This window comes from Pelmatolapia mariae, linkage group LG10_11 (genome assembly GCF_036321145.2).
Source record: "Pelmatolapia mariae isolate MD_Pm_ZW linkage group LG10_11, Pm_UMD_F_2, whole genome shotgun sequence".
Classification (NCBI taxonomy): domain Eukaryota; kingdom Metazoa; phylum Chordata; class Actinopteri; order Cichliformes; family Cichlidae; genus Pelmatolapia; species Pelmatolapia mariae.
The window spans coordinates 62,481,077-62,499,897 of NC_086236.1; the positions used below are offsets into that span (position 1 = coordinate 62,481,077).

The 18,821-nt window shown below is 43.4% G+C and overlaps 1 protein-coding gene across 1 annotated transcript in view; it reads right to left on the bottom strand.

Moving 5' to 3' along the window:
* The window catches only part of LOC134636595 (forkhead box protein O3), a 29,118-nt gene extending 10,661 nt beyond the window's left edge, over positions 1 to 18,457 (bottom strand). Inside the window, exon 1 of the mRNA XM_063486651.1 lies at positions 16,792 to 18,457. Within this exon, the coding sequence (XP_063342721.1) occupies positions 16,792 to 17,280 (489 nt within the window). The 5' untranslated portion in view covers positions 17,281 to 18,457. The remainder of the gene's footprint in view (positions 1 to 16,791) is intronic.
* Between the last annotated feature and the right edge of the window lie 364 nt (positions 18,458 to 18,821).

Consider the following 18,821-nt stretch of genomic DNA (forward strand, 5'->3'; position numbering starts at 1 on the left):
CAGTATAGAGAAGAATGACCACAATCTCGAAGAAGAAAAATAATACACAAATCCAGACCACAGCCACACATCTGTAGAGGCGCATACTCAGACAGAAAAAAAGACGACAAGTGGAGTCATGTCAGCTGAAGTGCCAGGTTTGGTCACATTTCAATATAAAAAAACATTTTTTTTGGATCCTCAGCAAGGACTGCCTCCATATCTTTTTCTCATCACACATTTTAAGTCTCACCTAAATTGGCAAAGTGTACTCAACAGCCACACGTTCATCTTCAAACACACACGCACACACACACCTGTACACACACTCACTCGTTCTCTCACACACGTACATTGCGCACACATGCCAACATGACACAAAGCCTGGCACACCGGGCACACTCATTACCGCAATGCCAAGCTACCAGTTGCTAAGGAGACCTGTGGGAGAGGGAGGGTTCCTTGTTGTTGCCATAGCAGCCGGCTTGCTCCCTGCCAACTCTCTCCCTCGGGGAGAAACAAGGCAAGAGGTGGGGGGTGAAGTGGGTAGAGGTAGGGGGCAGCAGTTTAATAGGGCTATGAGGTGCAGAGGAACTTCATTAGCCATCACTGTGCAGCGCACCAACCACTGTTTCCCATGAATGCCTACCCACATGCTGCACTTCAGCCTGCAGACTTCCACTTACTCACGCACAGCCCATAGACCCCCACTTATTCATACACCTATATGGAGAAGAAGATGAGAATTGCATGCTTAGAATGAAAAGCACAGTTTATCTGCACAGGGGAGGGGTTGAGAGGCCAGAGGTGGGTGAGACACAAAAGAAGTGTCTTGAATATGGGGGCCTATTTGGAAGAGAAGAGTGGTAGGGATCTAAATCACAGAGGCTTAGATAGTTAAAGGCTGTATGGAGACAATTTTCTCTGCGACTGTGTCTCCCCTGAACCAACTTTGACCTTCACTGACACACTTTGTCCTTCACAGTACAGAATAGCACTGTACAGCCAAACAAAGAGTATCTAAGTATTCAATGCACTACTGCATACTCTTTGTATATACAACAGTATGTATAGTATAATATCGTGTAGGGTAGTATATGCAGAATTCACACTTGAATTCAGTCATTTTAACAAAAATATTACAATGTTTAGGAATTAGGGGATTTTTTGTTCTTTTTTTTTGCTTTTTGTTCAGATGCTCAAAAGTCATTTTAAATAGGTTCAAGTAGCATAATTATAAATATAAGGATCATTTTTTAATACTTGTATGAGAGCCCTTTACAGTTAATAAATATCTGAAGTTTAGGTCCCAGGGACACAAGGATAGAGGAGGCTACTTTGAAAAAAGAAATCAATGATGTAACCCACAGACTAAGTCCACTTTGATTTCCTTCTTGTGGACATCACCCAGACTTTCACTAAGTAACAGTATACTGAGTCCTCAAACGTGTTGAGCAATGGGCTTTTTCTCAGGAAGGAAAAAGTAAAAGTGATTGCACCGACATCGTGTTCATGGGGGAAAAAAGATGTACTAATCCTTGAACTGTCAAGTGTTTGCAGTTTAAGAGTCAGAGTATTGAATGAAAAACAATATGTAACTGATTTTTATCAGTTTATCAAAGGTACACTTCTGTTATTTAAAACCACCGCTTTATAATAGATCTCAAATCAAGTACAAAATGAATCTAGGCTCATCTGAACATGGCTTTAAAGCAGGATACTTGTGGAATCAAGGAGAGGAGAGCTCTGGTGTAGGGTCAGGGTGATTTCTGTATTCAGGAGCAGTGCTTCGAATATTGACATCCCAGTAACCCATGATGCACCTGGCTGTCTCAAATTCTCATATTTTAAGTGCATGTGTACAGTATGAATGAGGGAGGCTATTGATTTGTTCTGAATGAACTCAGTTTGTGTATACAGTGAGGAATACCACCCATCTCAGCCTTTCCACGCGACCACAGAAGCTTGGCCAATTTCACCGTAAACCCATAAGGACGTGAAACGAAGGATGATGAGAAAAAGACACTCCTGTCCAACTGAGAGGAACGAGGAGATGGGGGACAAGAGAAGAAGGGATTTACCCCTCCTCCATTCAAGTCTCCCCCTCCTCCCCCTGTTTTGTGAAACAAAAAGAGACCAATTAAGTCAGTTTGAGTTAGGGCTTTATGTGTGTGTATGTAATGAGCACATATGCAATAAAGGGAAAAAGAGGAGCCAAAATACTGTAAGTTGTACACAGCCTGTGTGAGAGTGGGGCAGTGAGGGGGGAATGGGTAAAGGTTTGCTCCTTTTTTTCTTTTCTTTTTTTTAGTGTGGGGTGGGGGTTATATGATGGAAGCTCACTCTCTCTCTTTTTCTAGCCTAAGAGGGCCAAACTTGCTTTCAGCTCCTCGACGGGAGACGCTGAAATATTAATCGCCACGCTCCAGCCGCAGACTAGTGAACACAATCGCTTCAAACTCCCACCCTAATGAGTGTGTTCATGAATGGCTAATGTGCACAGATGGGGGGCTGATGACTGGATAGATCGCAATGGGGAGGAGACGGAGGGAAATGAGGATGGGAGGGAAAGTGAACTTTTGGCGGGGTGGGCTAGTGAGGGGGTGCAGATGCATGCCATGACCTTTTAAGAGCCTCCTGAAAATATAATTAACACTGGCCCTATGCTAGTGTTTCTTTCCTTTATTGCCTCTCCCACACACACACACACACACACACACACTCTTGTTCACACAGACTATGATTCCTTATACTCATCGTCTCACCTCCGAGTGTTATCCTATTGTTTACCCCTTGCCCTTAGCACATACGCTCCGTTGAGCTGATGCACAGTCGTTTTCTGGGGATTAAACTTCAAAATGATTCACATACTTTCAGGGAACACCTCAGCGTTCCCTGCCATGTTTTCGCAGACGTCCGGAAATAAGTAAAAACATGATTCAACATTAAAACTGCAGAAGCGGTATGTTTTTCCTGGCCCCCTACATGGATACATCACAGAAAGGGGATGGAATGAATTCACAGGGCGTGGAGGAGCAAGGTGAAGACTTCTTTCACCTTTTATATCCACGGAAAATTTAGAGTTACATCACACATGGTTGGTTTGACTCTTAAATGAATCTTAACCTGCTTGCAACAAGGGGCGCATAGACTAAAACACTCTCTCAGCTGGAGGTTGTTGCATCTGAATGTTAATGCATTGCATGCAGATTTTATGGCTTTATCTGACCCACTGGTTTTAAGCTGGGGACACATTTATCTAAGCATATTCCCATCCTCATCATAGACTACTCTCCTAATGATGTTGGAGACATCTCGATAAGATGTGAAGAATAGCAGAAATGTAAAATAATGCATGTTCCCAGGACTCTCCATTAGGCCCCCAGATTAAGAGCAACGATTTCAACGCATATACAGACGCACACCAATGCATTAACATGCATAGACTCTCAGCATATAATTAGAGGGATGAGATGCTGTGACCTAATTCCAAAAGCGCTCCATGGCAGTTAGGATCTCTGCTTGGATTATAACGGGAAAATGTAAGGTGCCTCTAACTGAGAAGTATGGGAATATAAAGGACTAGGAAGTGATGGATAGTGCATTCAATAATAAAATAAAGTAATGATTCAACACATGCTTTCTCCTTTTAAAAATGAACAACACTGAGGTAGCAGACAGTGAGACAACCTCCACCATGTGTAATATGTGGACGTTTTATAGATCCTGTACAATTATGTACCTCAGTAGGACGCTTCCATAAATTTGGACCACAGACAAATATTCCAATTTGAAAACTGGCAGCATCACAAACCTGCTCATGCTCACTGTACTTTAAGTGGCTGATTTAAAAAGATACTGATGTTTTAACTTTGCCTTCAAAAAATCAATTTCTGTTTCACTAATTCCATCAGTTCTGTCAAATTTGCAAAAATAATGTGGATTACCCATGCAGTGTGACACTTGATGCTGTACCTGCAGAAAAAAATGGAAAATCCTGTTTAGCCAGGGGAATTCTTGATTAAAAACTATGTTATACAACATATGTCTGTATTGGCATCTCAAGTTTATTTGCTATCAACCTGACAAGCTCAAAGACATGTTGGTTGCATCGTTAACTAGCTAGCTACCCTGTGATTACCTTGATGGCCCGAGTCTATCCATCATATAAAAATTCCTGAGGACAGATGCAGCTCGATGAGGGCATAATTATAACAAGTGCATGTCCGTGAGCAACACTTGGGGGAGGCTTGGGCTTGCGTGCAGAGACAGCGTTGGTCACATACTCATTCAAATAGGCACAAATACACATCTGCCAGCATTTTTCAATGGGCTGCTACATGAATGTGAAGCAGTGCTACACCTCTATATGTTTTGTGTGTCTATGTCACGACACTCCTGGAAGGGGGCTGCAGCGTTTCCGCCTGAGCGCGACTGTCAGTGGGCATCACTCAACCCTGCAGTGTGGCAGGACGCGAGGATCATTAGTGGAGACGGAGGGAGCAAGAGAGGGAGCAGAATGGAGGAGAGCAAAGGAGAAAAGGGGAGAGAGGGGCAGTGACTGTGCGAGTCGGGCAGTGCGTCTCTATATCCGTCTTGAGAGCATTACACACAGCAGTGCACTTTCCCTCTCTGTCACGCAATCACCCCACCACAAAGACCCCAGAACTGCCCCCTTCTCTGTCATACCCCCCTCCCCCGTCACTTTCCTTCCCACCACCCATCTTACCCTCTTTCACCCTACATCTCTGATTGACCCTCTCCATTCCTGTCCATCTCTCTTGGGCCATGCCCTCACTTAAGCATGGTGCGCTGCAGCTTTTCATTTCCCAAGCTCCAGATTTATCCACCTACTTCCCTTCTTCAGTAACATCTTTCCATCTCAGCCCATTGCTCCCATTTTCACCCACTCTGCATGACACAGATGATCTTTTCCTAGCACTAAGCATCATTGCTACTTGACCTACTCTTAACCACAGCAAGGAGAAACAACTGTTCCACATGAGCCCATTTTTACTTCTTTTTCCCTTTTGCTTTACTGCATCTCAGCGCTTCATCGCTTGCAGGTATTTGCACCAGGCCTTTGCCATTTCATTCAGAAGATTATTCATCGTGTAGCCAGCAATCCTTCGATTCCTCTGACACTTTGTGTCAGTACGCTTCTTGTCCACGGTCATTTGCGTAACCCGCCAATAGCGTCCCTCTCTATCATTTCCTTCGCTTACCTTCTTTAGACAGAATGATCCTTATGATCTTCTTCTATCTCTCCAGGTGTGCGACCTGTGCTGCAAGGCCCCATACTGAATACCAGAATCAACATGCCTGACATTTAAACAAGCAGAGCAACTTTTATATAGATTGCTATGTTGGCACAAGCACTAATTCTCGCCTTAGTTTGCTTATTCAGGAGGTTTCCAGGTTCAGGCATCCATCTGTGTGCTTTACTGTCGTAGCATTTATCACACACAGATTAGGCCTATTCTGTGATACATTTGTCCCCAATGAAACATTAGCAAGCCTGGCACAGGCAGTGAATGCAGTTTAGCACTACAGCCAGGCTAATGACAAGAGTACAACAGTGTCTGTATCATAAAGATTTTGTCTCGCCATTCATTTTCAAATAAGGATTATTAATTCTATGCTGCAAAATTGAGTTCTTTTCCCAAGCCACCATTTGTACATAAAAGAGGAACAGTTATACAGTTTGTATTGTGTAAAAATTTGCCATAATCTCTTAAGCAAAAGAAGAACAAATTTAACACAGATAAAGTAAGACATTTAAATGCCACCCTTTAGTCTTTGTGTACAATTAATGTGATTCCCCCCGATGTTTTCATTTAATATGCTAAACAGTTCGAAACAATACAAACCTTCATCGATAAAACATTAATTAAATTAACCACTAACACACATAGATATTTTTAAGTAGGAACTTAACAACTTCTAGACCTTTAAGCGCTTTCTCCAACAAACAAAAGAAAGGGGAATGGCTTCCACCAATTTTATTTTATTTAGTTATTTATTTATTTTTCTCTCCTCTAAGACATTCGGAATTTTGGAGAGGTATTTAGAGATATAGGAAAGACGAGAGCTCAAAGGTGCATTTGCACACATGAAACCCTGACCACAATGCCATCCCCTCAGCTGCCCCTCTTGCACCTCCTTGCCACTCATCTAGATCTCTCCCCAGCCGGTCTTTGGGCAAGGATCACTTGTAAGGATTTGAGAAAAGACTTCACTAAGCTGATTGCTAAAGGGAAGGGGCAAATTACCATTGCACAACGGCGTAAAAACCTTCTTGGGTCATGATTTGCCTTATGTAATAGATTGTGTGTACGTGTAACAGTGTGTATGTGTGTCTGTCTGTGTGTGTTCCCGCAACACCACCCCTCCCACCCACCACTCCTACCCCACGCCATTTACCCATTTTGCACTAATTGAGGGATCTTTTTTCGGAAGCTGTTATTGCACGCATTTAATTATTTATTTTGACGGGAAGCAATCTGGTGGCTAGTGAAGGGATCGCGAACATGGTGTGTGTGCATGTGTGTGTGTGTGTGTTTGCGTGTGTGTGTGAGACAGAGAGAGAGTAAGAAAGGGAGAAAGTGAGTGGGAGGGCAAAGATGACCAAGACTAGGTCAGTATAGCTTTTTTGGCAGGGGTGGGGGGGCTTAAATGTGTGTGTGAGGCCAAAGCTACTGTAAGCTAACTATGATGCATGTCTGTGGGGCTTTGCATGTAAGAACAGTATATAAGAAATGTACTGTTTGTGAATGACTGTGTGCATATGTGTGTGTTGCATCTCAGAGTGCACGGCTTTCTGAGTGCAATGGGACTGCACTAATGGACGCACACTTGAGCTGAAGTGTGCAGAGTGTAGCTGAAGTGCAGCCAAGTCTAGCTTCCAGTCCTGCTTGGAAGCCCTGTAATCTACTCTCTACTATTCTAGCTCTCTTTTCTCTCCCTCCCTATTTTCCTCTCTTCTCACTCCCCATCCTTCTATCGCTATCTAACAATTTAATATTTTCATCCCTTCTTCATTGACTGAGCCAGCTTCCCCTGTCTCCCCACTGTCTCCCTATTAAATCTCTTTATCCTGGTTCTGAAACTGGAGAGACGCAGATCAGCAGCATCACCGACTGGCTTTGGACTTTACTTTTCTTCTCCTTCCCCTCCTCCCTGCCGTGCAGTGAGGAGAATGAAATAAGGGAAGACGACATGTAACCACCAGTAGTCTTGACCTTTATCAAGCTCCAGTGCCTGAGGCAGGGTGAATGAGACATTAAGAAAATGACTGAGCATTATTAACCCCTACTTACTTACTTACACACACACACACACACACACACTTGGCACACTGTCTGGTCTGAAAAATGGCTCTGATGTCTCTATCCTTGACTGATACTTTTCTGACAGTTAAGGATAAGCTAATGCCAATTGATCAAACTGTGAATAACACCTACATATTCTCTGTCAAGTCACTTTAAAAAGGAAAAAAAAAATGGCAAGACCGGCCCGGCCTGCCAGCTCAGATTGTTTAACTGTGATTGATCCCAGCACTTCTGAATGCCAAGTCCTGTGGAGAATTGATGTTTCATTATAAACCAACTGCACAAGTTCTTCAAATAATGCATCAGCCTCGAAGACTAAGCTAGACCTGTGAGTGCTAGACGCTAACCTTGACAGATGCAGTCTCAGCCAATCTCTATTTCTAATGAGAGATCATTTTATCCTGTCTCCCTCTTCTTTCTCTCTCTCTCTCTTTTTTTTCTCTGCCTGTGTGCACGAGCATGCGACTGGCACATGTGCATGTGTGGCCATCCTTCTACTCCAGTCAATCAATGAGCAGAGACAATTCCCCGAGTGACATTTACGGAGAAGAAAGAGAGCCATTTATCACTTTAGTTTTGGGATAATAAAAGAATGACTGAATGAGCCAGTGTGTGTGTATATGTGTGTGCGAGGTAGAGAACAGGCAAGAGAGAGAGAGAGAGCGCTAAAGATGAAAAGGGGATTTCAAAAGCACATGAAAGGAGCAGGAGAAATGAGCGAGGGAAGAGGGAAATGAGTGATAAAAAGGCTACTTTGTGAGGAGGACTGAGAGTGTGAAATAGAACAAGGGAGGAGAGAAGAGAAGGCCGTGAGTGACTGACAGTGAAAAAGAGAGCATGAAAAAGCAGAGTGGTGGCGGGGGGAAGCCTGGAGTAAGGAAAGGGAAAAAAATGCAGAGACACAGGAAAGAAGATAGAAAAGAGCTCTTGGCACAGAATTGGAAAAAAAAATAAAGTGAAAGATGGGGGGGGTGGCAGAAGTGGAAAAAAAGGTCCAAGAGTAAGACAGAAAGGTAGAGGAGAGAATAAGGAGACAACGAGGCAGACGTGCTGGGTTCATTCAGGGATATAAGCAGACTCGGAGTTCAGACCTCACACGGTCAGCATACTAAACACCGGACCTAGTGTCCTGACCCAGATTCATGGCACTGACATACAAATCCAAATAAGGACAGAAGACACCCCCCACCCCCAATTTTCCAAAGCTTCCATCAACACAAAACGACACAAACTCCCTCCCCCTCATTCCCAGCTGGTCTCGCAGTCACCTCATAACCCAACAACCTCACTCCAATCCTGTAACCTCCCCACACATATGCTGGCTCCCACACACATTTGCTCACACATGGGTTGTTTTACACATACAAATGTACAGGCCCACAGATTCACGTATCTTTTTCTTTCCTTCCCTCAAGGTTAGTTTCAACTTTTCAGCTCAGGTGAGCCGACATCACAGCTCAGCAGGGTGCTGACCAGTGGTTCCCCGAGATGACCTCCACAGCTCCATCCATCAGCTCCATGGTCCAGCCACAGCATACGCACCAGCCATTAGCATAAAAAAAGCATCTTTCCTGCACATAACTGTTGCAACTCCTCCTCACAGCTGCCATCCTTTTTTCTTTTTTTTTTCTATCCACCTGCTCATATCAGTCAGAGTTAACTACATTTCCCTTTGTGAGGCGGTTCCCTCCATCACTCGCCGGTTCCGCCGACCTCAGGTAAACTGATCGACGGCCCTTACGCGCACCACTTTCCCCTCCCACAGTCCTTTGGCTCGTGACAGGGGCTTGATGGACAGGCACACAGAAGCGAGAGACCTGGCACATGGCTGCCAGGAAGGGTCTGGAGATTGGAGCGTTGTGAAATACTCCGTTTAACTCGACGTACATCATCTCTTTCTCGGGGACAGACACGGCAATCTTCATGCACCTAAGCACACACATTTACACACATGCACATGCGCACGGCCATCAATCCCCTGCATACAGGAAGAGATATCAGACGAAGGGAAAAAATTGAATTAGGAAATATGGGCACAGTGATTTGTGAGAAGCCAGTTTTGAGGCTAGGAGAGAAATACAGCTTGGAGCGCACTTCATCTTATAGCACCAGCAAAGAGGAAGAAGCATCTGTGTTGTTTATCTAAAGCCCCCATCTACTTACAATGGCTTGATTTGAAATATTCATATACATGTATGACAAGATCAGGCCCATTATGTTGCACTCTCTGCGGGGCTTCACTGAATGGACTGAATGGAAACCCATCAGTCAGTGTAAATTATGAAGACAAGATACATTACATAAGCCTATAGATGGGCATGAAGAGGAGTATTATTGTAGCGTCATATCAATCATGGCAACACACGTTCGACTGTGTCATCAGTATGATAATAGGCTATAGGCTATTTCAAGGATAAACCCACCATTATAATAATTCACAAAGCCAATAACGAAAGGAAAACATATTAGGCTTTGTGTAGTGTGCAACATAAGGCATCACACTGCTCATGTTTTAGATGGATCTGTAACTATACCCCCAGTCATAATGAATCACACATCATATATCCTACATGGGCTCCAACCAATGATTGTTATTTGCTCATAAATTGATGTTACCATTATGGTAAATCAGAGAATTGTTTAGTATGGAAAGAGTCAGAAAGCTGCACCCCGAGGCAACATCTGTAAGTAACCTCTTTTGTCTGACCAACAGCACAAGTTTTATCTAATTTAGGATTACGATACAATGCCGACAAGATAACTAAACTTCTCATTTAAGAAGCTGGAAACAAAACAACGTTTTTTTTTGACTGTAAATGACAAGACTGAGAAATATTTTTCTGCTAAACCATGACTTTAACAACTTACTGTTTCAGCTCCACAGTCTGCCACATCATCTGTAGAGGAATTCTCAAATAGTCTATGTTCTGTATCTAATCATACACATATATAAAGGCACATTTTTAAGTACATATCAAAATAGCATGTTCATAGGATGTTATGCTATTAAGGCGTTCAATAATGTGAAGCAGGCTAGCCGAGGGCCATCTTGCTGTGACATGGGTAAGTACTGGAGACGGAGCAGAACAGAATGGAGCAGAGCAGGCCATGTAGTGGTGGAGAAAAAGACAGAGAGAGTCAACCCAGCGTGACTACCGTCTGCCTGAGTGGAGCAGCCTGCCTGCAATTAAGGTGGAATCAGGGAGAAATCTGCGCTGCCTTGATAATGAGCCTCGTCTGAATTATTAACGAGAGCTGTTCCCCCGGGACCCGGGCTCCCACTGAGCCCATCAACCCCCCTCCCCCCCCTCCCCTCCCAACACACCCACATGCACACAGAGACACACAAACACGCACTCACACAAGGAGAAGAGAGAGAAACACACTCTGAAACATCCATATCCGCACACCACAACAATGACACATTGTGCACGCTGACACACATATGAGCAACAAGCATGCCGCTACACACGGAGAGCAAAAAATTTTAGCACCACGAGGGCTCAAACATTTTTATTCACAAGCTGAAGTGATATCCAAAGCCATTTAATACATTTGTAATACAAACATTTCTCTAGGACATAATAACTCCATCCTCTAGCCATCAGATCAGACGTGACACACTTTTCTCTGTATTAGAATGATTTACTTTGACATAGCGGTTGAAAAATCCCAGAAATCTCAGATATTAGAAAAACTATTGTGTGAATCCTATCCATTGAGCCTATACTACTGAATCATGTACAACAACTATTTTCTAAACCACATCGGGGAGCACCATACTGAGGCATTTCATTTCAATCCCTGTTATTATACGATGAGTCACTCATTGTGTATTAGTCATTTTGGAAAGTGTTTATGGCCTTAAATGAAAAATGCTTCATTCTAAGAAGTTTATTTTAGGAGTAATAATACTATTAATTCCACCGACCTCCTTTTATTCTTGTTCAACAATCCCTCTAAACCAACAGACTGTAATGGTGAATATATTTTATTAACAAGACCACAAGTCACACTGTTCCCTGTGTCAGTATAATGTGGTGGGAAGGTTAACTGAGTAGGAACATAGTGGCTTTTACTCACTTTTATTGAAATGTGGGCACTGTAGGTGTATGCTCTGGGACTCACTGTGTGCCCAGCAGCACTACCCTGACATAGCTTCACTCTGTTCCCTTCCCCAATTTCAGTGCGGGTTCCATGGAAATAAAAAGAGATATGTCCTAATCACAAAGCACTGATGTAACACTCAAAGCCCCCCGCTCCCCATCAAATCTCCATGGCACCAACCTTACATGGCCTCAGAGAGAAACACACACCACATTCTGTCCGTGCAGCTGTGAACAGTTTGGCCAAAATATCCGCCGGAGAGCTTACCAAACAGAGCCACGCCTTCCTTATGAGCCAATCACCACGAGTCAGACAGCTTTCAAAACAAATCAGACAGCAAAATGGAAGTGCAGAAAGTAGCTTCCTCACTCGGGTCAGCCCCCTCCTCTCCCAAAAAAAAAAAAAAAAAATGGTTCACCCCACCCAAGAACAGAGTGTTCCTCCATGGGTGGTTTGAGGAGGCACAAGTGTGTTGTGTGTTTCGTGCAAATGTGTACGCCTGAGGGAATGGTGGAAACCATCACCCTAAATAGTGCAACGGGAAAAGAATGACAATTTCTTTATGCTTCACTATGCATATGGGGAAGAAAAGGGAACCGAGTATTTAATATTTTGAGAAATGTCACCAAAGAAGAAATGTACAACAAAAAAAAGGCAAACGCGTGGGTAATAGCCTTGGTATTAAAAAATGCTTCAACTGTTGAAGTTCAACTGAGAACGGCATCCAAATTAATTCAACCCTGTCGAATTGGGAACTTGACGGCCTCATCCTCCAAAAGACTCAGAAGCTGAGACGAGCTGTGCTGGGTAAAATCCAGCATTGTTATCCTATTATCTCTGAGATAATGTGAGATATGAGATTTCCCTTAGATAAGAGGAAGCATGCTGCTTAAGGCAGTCTAGATCACTGGTAGGAGACTGCTAAAGCTCAAAATCCTGACGCCATAGCTCCCTTGAGAAAGACTCCACACCTCAACTGGCATTCGTACCTAAAACCACTAATAAAGAAAGAATGCATAGAATGTATAATGAATAGATGGATAGACAGACTAGAAGAGAAAGGCAGGTAGATAAAAGAGGTGATAACATGGGTGTCTGGTAGAAAGAGTGATAAGAGAAAGCAAAGTAATATCAAAGGCAAAATTATATTGTTTTTCATATTACTGTCTCCTGATTGCTGTCTCCCATATTTGAATGCGTGCCCATGCTTTGGTAATTTGCATGTACATTAATCATTTTCACTGAGAAATGAACTGCCACGGCTGCCTGAAGGCTGCAGGGGAAAATGCAGTGAGAATGGGCTTCTTGGCATCAGATACCAGGTTCAAGCTGAATATACTGCCTGAATGCAACCTGGCTCTGGGTGAAGGAGGCACGGGGAGATGTAAGGTGTTCATAATCCTACACCATAAATCTGTCCAGCATGCATCATATGCTCTCATTTTGTGAGTGTGTGTGTGTGCCTGAGTGTCTGTCGCACTCTCAAATTACTCTGCTCCCCTGAGCCAAGACAGAGGATAAAATATGAATCAGCTGAATTCTAGGATAGTTTCCAGTCTTCCCAGACTCTCCTCGGCCATCATCAGGCAATACAAGAGTACGCACATATAACAGACGTATGCACACAACTCTACACACACACACTGGAAGTTTCAAGTCTCTCCATATTGTGCTTAAGAGTCTGTAACACATTCTCGGCTATACATTTGACATTCATATCCCTCATATTTGCCAAGTGTCGCTCAGCAGCTGCTAGAGCGTTTGTATTGTGACAGGATTACGAGAGTCTGTCTCTCTTTACCTATAAATCAATTAGATAAAGTGATATAGTCATACTCTGTTATAAATACTACTGTCTGTTGAGACAGGGGTTATGCGCCTTTACAGGAGATAAGATTATACATATACCTAGAGACATTTTTCCTTTCTTTCCTCTTCATTTCTCCAAATGCCATTTGTCTTTCCTTTTTACTGCTGCAGTCACTTTTCTGTCACACCTCCTGCTTTTTTTCTTGAGAGCAATCTTTCAGGCAAACCATCGATGGTTTGACTGATTTTTTTTCCTTTTTCTTTTGTGTGTGTGTGTGTGTGTGTGTGTGTGTGTGTGTGTGTGTGTGTGTGTGTAGCGCATGAACTTTTGCCCTTGTGGCCCTGCACAGACCTCTACCTAAATACACTTTATAAATAACAGTCTAATTGCTTTGGATTAAAGTGTCTAAGTGACTGCCTTGCACCCTTGCCAACTTGCTGCACAATCCCCTGGTGTCTGGCCACTCCAAGTATGAGAAAATTTCCTGGCAGAGCACGCACAATGAGGAAAAACTATATGTTTAAAGTAGACGGAAAAAGAAAATTATTCCACATCAGTGCTTATTAGTTGCAATTACATACAGAAATAAAGCATACTTAACATACTTTAACATACTTAATACACCAAAAGCATTGCTGTATTATGGATTTGTGAATTCCATAACCACCCATGCTGGCTTATACAATAAAACAACACCCCAGAATCCCAATGGCATCTTCTAACACCCTTGATGTTAATGAACTTGTGGGAGCCTAGAGGGCAATCCCGACACCAAGTGGTACCCCGCCATTAGAGGCATTATGAAGTCAAGAGTAAGACTATATACCATTCACCGCAGTGACATGCTGTCAGACCAATCAGCAGCCCCAAGCACACACTCCAATAGAAGTAGACAGCCCCTCCCCCTGCACTAGCCCCCACAACACTACCAACCCTGACGCTTTGTTGCAATTGACATGTGCTTCTCCCACGCACAAATGCAGAATGCGTCCACATGCACTCACGGATGCTTGCACTCAGATGTAAGTAGCCTTGAATACATAAAGGACACACATATATGGAGGAGATTCAGTATCAGTCACTAACATCAGTTCAAAATCCCATTAATTTCTGGGTTGGATCAGTTTATGTACAGAAAACTAGAAAATGAAAGCCAGTGAAGTTGCCACTAATCTAATAGGGGTTCACAAGAACACAGTTCTATCCTCCCTCCACTAAGGAGCTGATTAGGAAGCCGTGACCTCAGAATACTGCAGCCTTCCTAGAAGTCAGAAGCCATTAGGTATTTATAGGAGCTTAATGGCACTGTCTAGGTGTACTGGCTGTCTACTACCCAGCATCAAGCCAGCATCACATCCTTTCCGATTGCAGTCACGGCAACACAATCTGCTCTATAAGATTTTTCTAGAACCGCTATGTTCAATAACAACAGCCTCGAGAGATTTCAATGTCTTTAAGTTGGTTATCCCTCCAAACCATGACCACTCCTTTCAAGAAAACCAACCTCCACCTTTGAACTTCGCATTGAAACTGCAAACTTATACCACTTAATTTCATTTGATTGCATCACCGTATTATTTTTGTTTTGTTTTCCCTGTTTCTCTGCCACTATAGAAAAAAAAAGAGTTTTACATGAAAAGCTCTGCTCATACAATATTGTTGATTGGGATCAAAATGTCATGAATACTCCCAACTCACAAATGCTACTGTCAAATTTAATTGCTTGATGTGGTTGTAAAATTATATGTATCAGAGTGCACCTGTTTTATGCACACGTACAGTAAGAGAGAAGACAGATGGATTTGGGGTCCATGTGGCTTCATACTGACTTATTTATTATGGATTGGACATGATTTCATATGCAACTCTTATATATTGAGCCACAGCTACTACAAACTTGGAGATGAATGTTGTGTTGCATGTACAGGTATGCTGCTGGGCGGCAGTATTCCACCAGCTGTTTGCTTGGTTCCTTTAGATGAGCTGCACATGTGACTTCTAAGTGTATGTTTATATTACCTCTCTGTCTCTGACCAAAACCAGGTCAGGCCTGTTACTGACATTACGGCTGCCTGCTGTAAACGACTTACCTAATCCCCCATCATTACCTGGAATGGGCCCCACGTCTCGCCTGTGGCCTGAAATAGCACAGGACCTCAGACTGCCACTGTCAACACCCTTAATTTGCAGTTTCATAAATAGCATAGTAGGGCTTTGGCGCGAAAGATAAAGAGGCCCCGTGGTTGCTGGTGTAAATGGAGAGCTAATGAAGAAGTCTACCTGAGGCCACACCTTAACAGTCAGTTCAGTTTAACAGGACAGGCTTAAAATGACAGTCAGGTGCTACAGCTGAGGCCCCCACCCAGAAAAAAAAAATTAGACTCAGCTCTGGTGACAGACTATGTTTTGACAAAAGGTTAATTCTTCAGAAAGATAAGACAAATGCAAGTTGAAGTCATGCCATTACTTTGATATTTGATGATATGTCATGGTGTAAATGGCACACCCTGTGGATGAATAGAAATAATGTGAAAGTATTTAACAAGATAAATTTAGCACCAAGCATTAGGTTGGAAGAGAAGTGTGGTTGCTTAACATGAAGCTAATGTGAAAGATCTCTTATCTTATCTAATCATCTTGCTTACATACACATAATCTACAGACCCAGGAATTAGTAACATTCTAGTGACTCGCACTGCATCTACAAAGAGCCATCACACTCAGCACGTCTTTTCTGTATTGACATGAAAATCAACTAACATCTAGTCTCAAAGCTCAGCTCTGCAAAGTTACACCATCAGGACAAGCACTGCTGCCCTGCTGATCCCTCTGCCCCCTCTCGCTGTCCTCAGCTGCCTATAATGAATAGAAACAAGATGAGGCTGGGAGCAGGGGCTGATAACATGGGCAGATGTCCAGGAGGTTACTCTAGGCTCTCAGCCAGACAGGCGGTGGTAGTGGACTGTGGTCAATTGTAGACGCCCCACTAAATATTTACATGGTGGTCAGTTGACCTGTGATCTCCTACAAGTGTCACTCCATTGATTCTTAGATATGTTTTAATCATAACTAAAAGATCTGGACTTTCTCTCTGCATGAAAATGCATGGGATGATTTTCTCTGTTTATCTATTATTAGCAACATGTACTGAGATTCATCGTGAACCGCTGAGGTCCTATTCCCACTGAGGGGATTTTATGCGCTATTATGAACACTGCTGCCCATCATGACCAGGCTCTCTGCAGCTGGGATGAGAAAAGCCCCTTTTTTCTTTCCTCTCTCTGTCTCATTTTTTCTTTTTCATATAAAGACGTAACAAGTGATTCCACTCCACTCTATTACAATTTGCCTCAGTGATATATTAAAATGACTGACGGCAGTAATGAACTAAGACAAGATAACGCATGGCACCATTCATGCGTAACAGACGCGGAATCCCACGGTAACGTGTAAGTCACGCGGGGTGAAAGAATCATAATAGCTTAGTGAACAGGAATAATAATCGATATTATCACTGTGATTATCACAACCTTGTCACGCTGGCCCGGCTGCTTTATTTCTTACCTTCCAGCCAGCTGAGCTGTTACTGTCGCCCTTATCCTTGAAATAGGGCACATAACGGACCATCCAGTCGTATATCTGTGACAGTGTGAGTCTTTTTTCTGGGGTGCTCTCAATAGCGCGGGTAATGAGATCCGCGTAGGACTGGTTCCCCCACGCGTTTCGCCGCGAGGATTTGGCTTTGCGCAGGGGTCCGGTGACATCCAGAGCCGCGCCAGCCAAGCATGGGTGCGTCGCGCCTGTGGGTGCAGGGGCGCCGGCTGGATGCTTCAGCTCTCCCGGCGTTCCGCCCACGAGCCCCGCTCTGCAAGCGGGGATGTCTTCCGGTTCTACCTTGATGCTGGCCAGTGGAAGACCTACGTTCACCTCGTGTCCACCGGGGAAATCCTGTGGACAAGGCAGCGGCCAGGTGCATGAGCGAGGGCGGCTTTGAGGCTCGAAATCCGAATCAACCTGATGAGCGTCTAATTCGTCGTCCTCCATCATCAACATTTACCCTTCAGTTGAAAAAAGAATAAATCAAACGTAGAGCAAGGGTGGGGAAATACCTCCACGATTCACGTATCCCGCTGTCTTCAATATCGCTTCACGTAGGAATTTGCCTTGTAATATGGCTATTAAGCTCAGTCTGAATCAATAATGGGCAATTCAGCGGAGTAGAAGAATCATGATGAATGAAAGCAAAATCATAGCCTCGCGTGTAGAGATAGCAGAAGTAATAAAAGTAATAATAATTTCTTGTCCATTTTACCTGAAGTAAATTCTCTAATGGTGACTGAACTATTTATTTGGCAGTCCGCATCACCTTAAAACATTCAAACCCGTGTCAGTCATGGGGGCTTCTCAATCCAGTTGCAGCAACAGATGATCTTTCAGATAAGGAGAAAAGCAGCCGTCGATAAATCCTCCAGAAGACAACAGGAAGAAACGGGAAAGAGGGGGGAAATCACCAGGGCTGTGTAGAGAGCATCCACTGAGGCGATAATGCGTGATTACCGTGAATTATTAAATCTTCCAGTCTGCACGGATTAAGCTGGCAGCGGCACATTCAAGTCCATTCAGCCTGAACAGCACCCAACTGTCTGCAATTATAATGAAGAGGCGTGCGCTTGTGACGAATCGATAAATTCCCTGTCTGAAAAATATAAAGGAGGGAAAAATAGTCCGGCAATCAAATCTCGTATCCACTCGTCGGGATGATAAAATTGGCTTTTATCACACCTCCTCTTGCTCCCCTCTATCACCCCTTGCCTTTTCTCACTCACTCAGATCCCACACATGTTCTCATTTGCTTACAACTCGTTCCGTCGATGTGAACCGAGGATGACGCGCCGGCGCTGTATAGTAGAGATGCTGCCAATTGGAGTGCGCTCACGAAATCAATACTCTCCAAACATGATTACAGCGAAATCCCGAACTCTCTCTCTCTCGCTCTCCCTCTTTTCTCTGCTGCTCTCCCTCCTCTCTCCTGCGCCTCAGTTAGGCTACTAACGAAGGGGGCAAAAACCCAAAATTCTTAATCAAAACTCCGCATAATGATCTTTGTGGCGGAGCGTCACATGGTGCTTTGTGTACCAGCCTCCGTGTCCAGCCCTAATAAAGCAAGACAATGTGTAACGCAGAGAAAGGAAAAATTCCTGCACAATTGCGACACGGGTTTTTCTCTTTAAAAAAAAAGTCTGAGCGTAACAAATTGTCGCGTGCACGGTGTGCAATGTCCAAATGCCCTTCAGGGAGAACTTACGGCGCCCGGCTCCGCTGATTATTTGCGGGCAATACCTCAGTGAGTGTAATTTTCTATGCCGATTAGACAGATTTAGTTCAGATTAACCGAGATTAGTTAACCCTAGATTTTAATCCGGGGGGGGGGGGTGCTTCAGATGCCAGAATGAATATATATATATATATATATATATATATATATATATATATATATATATATATATATATATATATATATATATATATGTATATATATATATATCTCCTCCATACTTCACAGAAATGAGGGTAAACAAAAGACTTACATATTA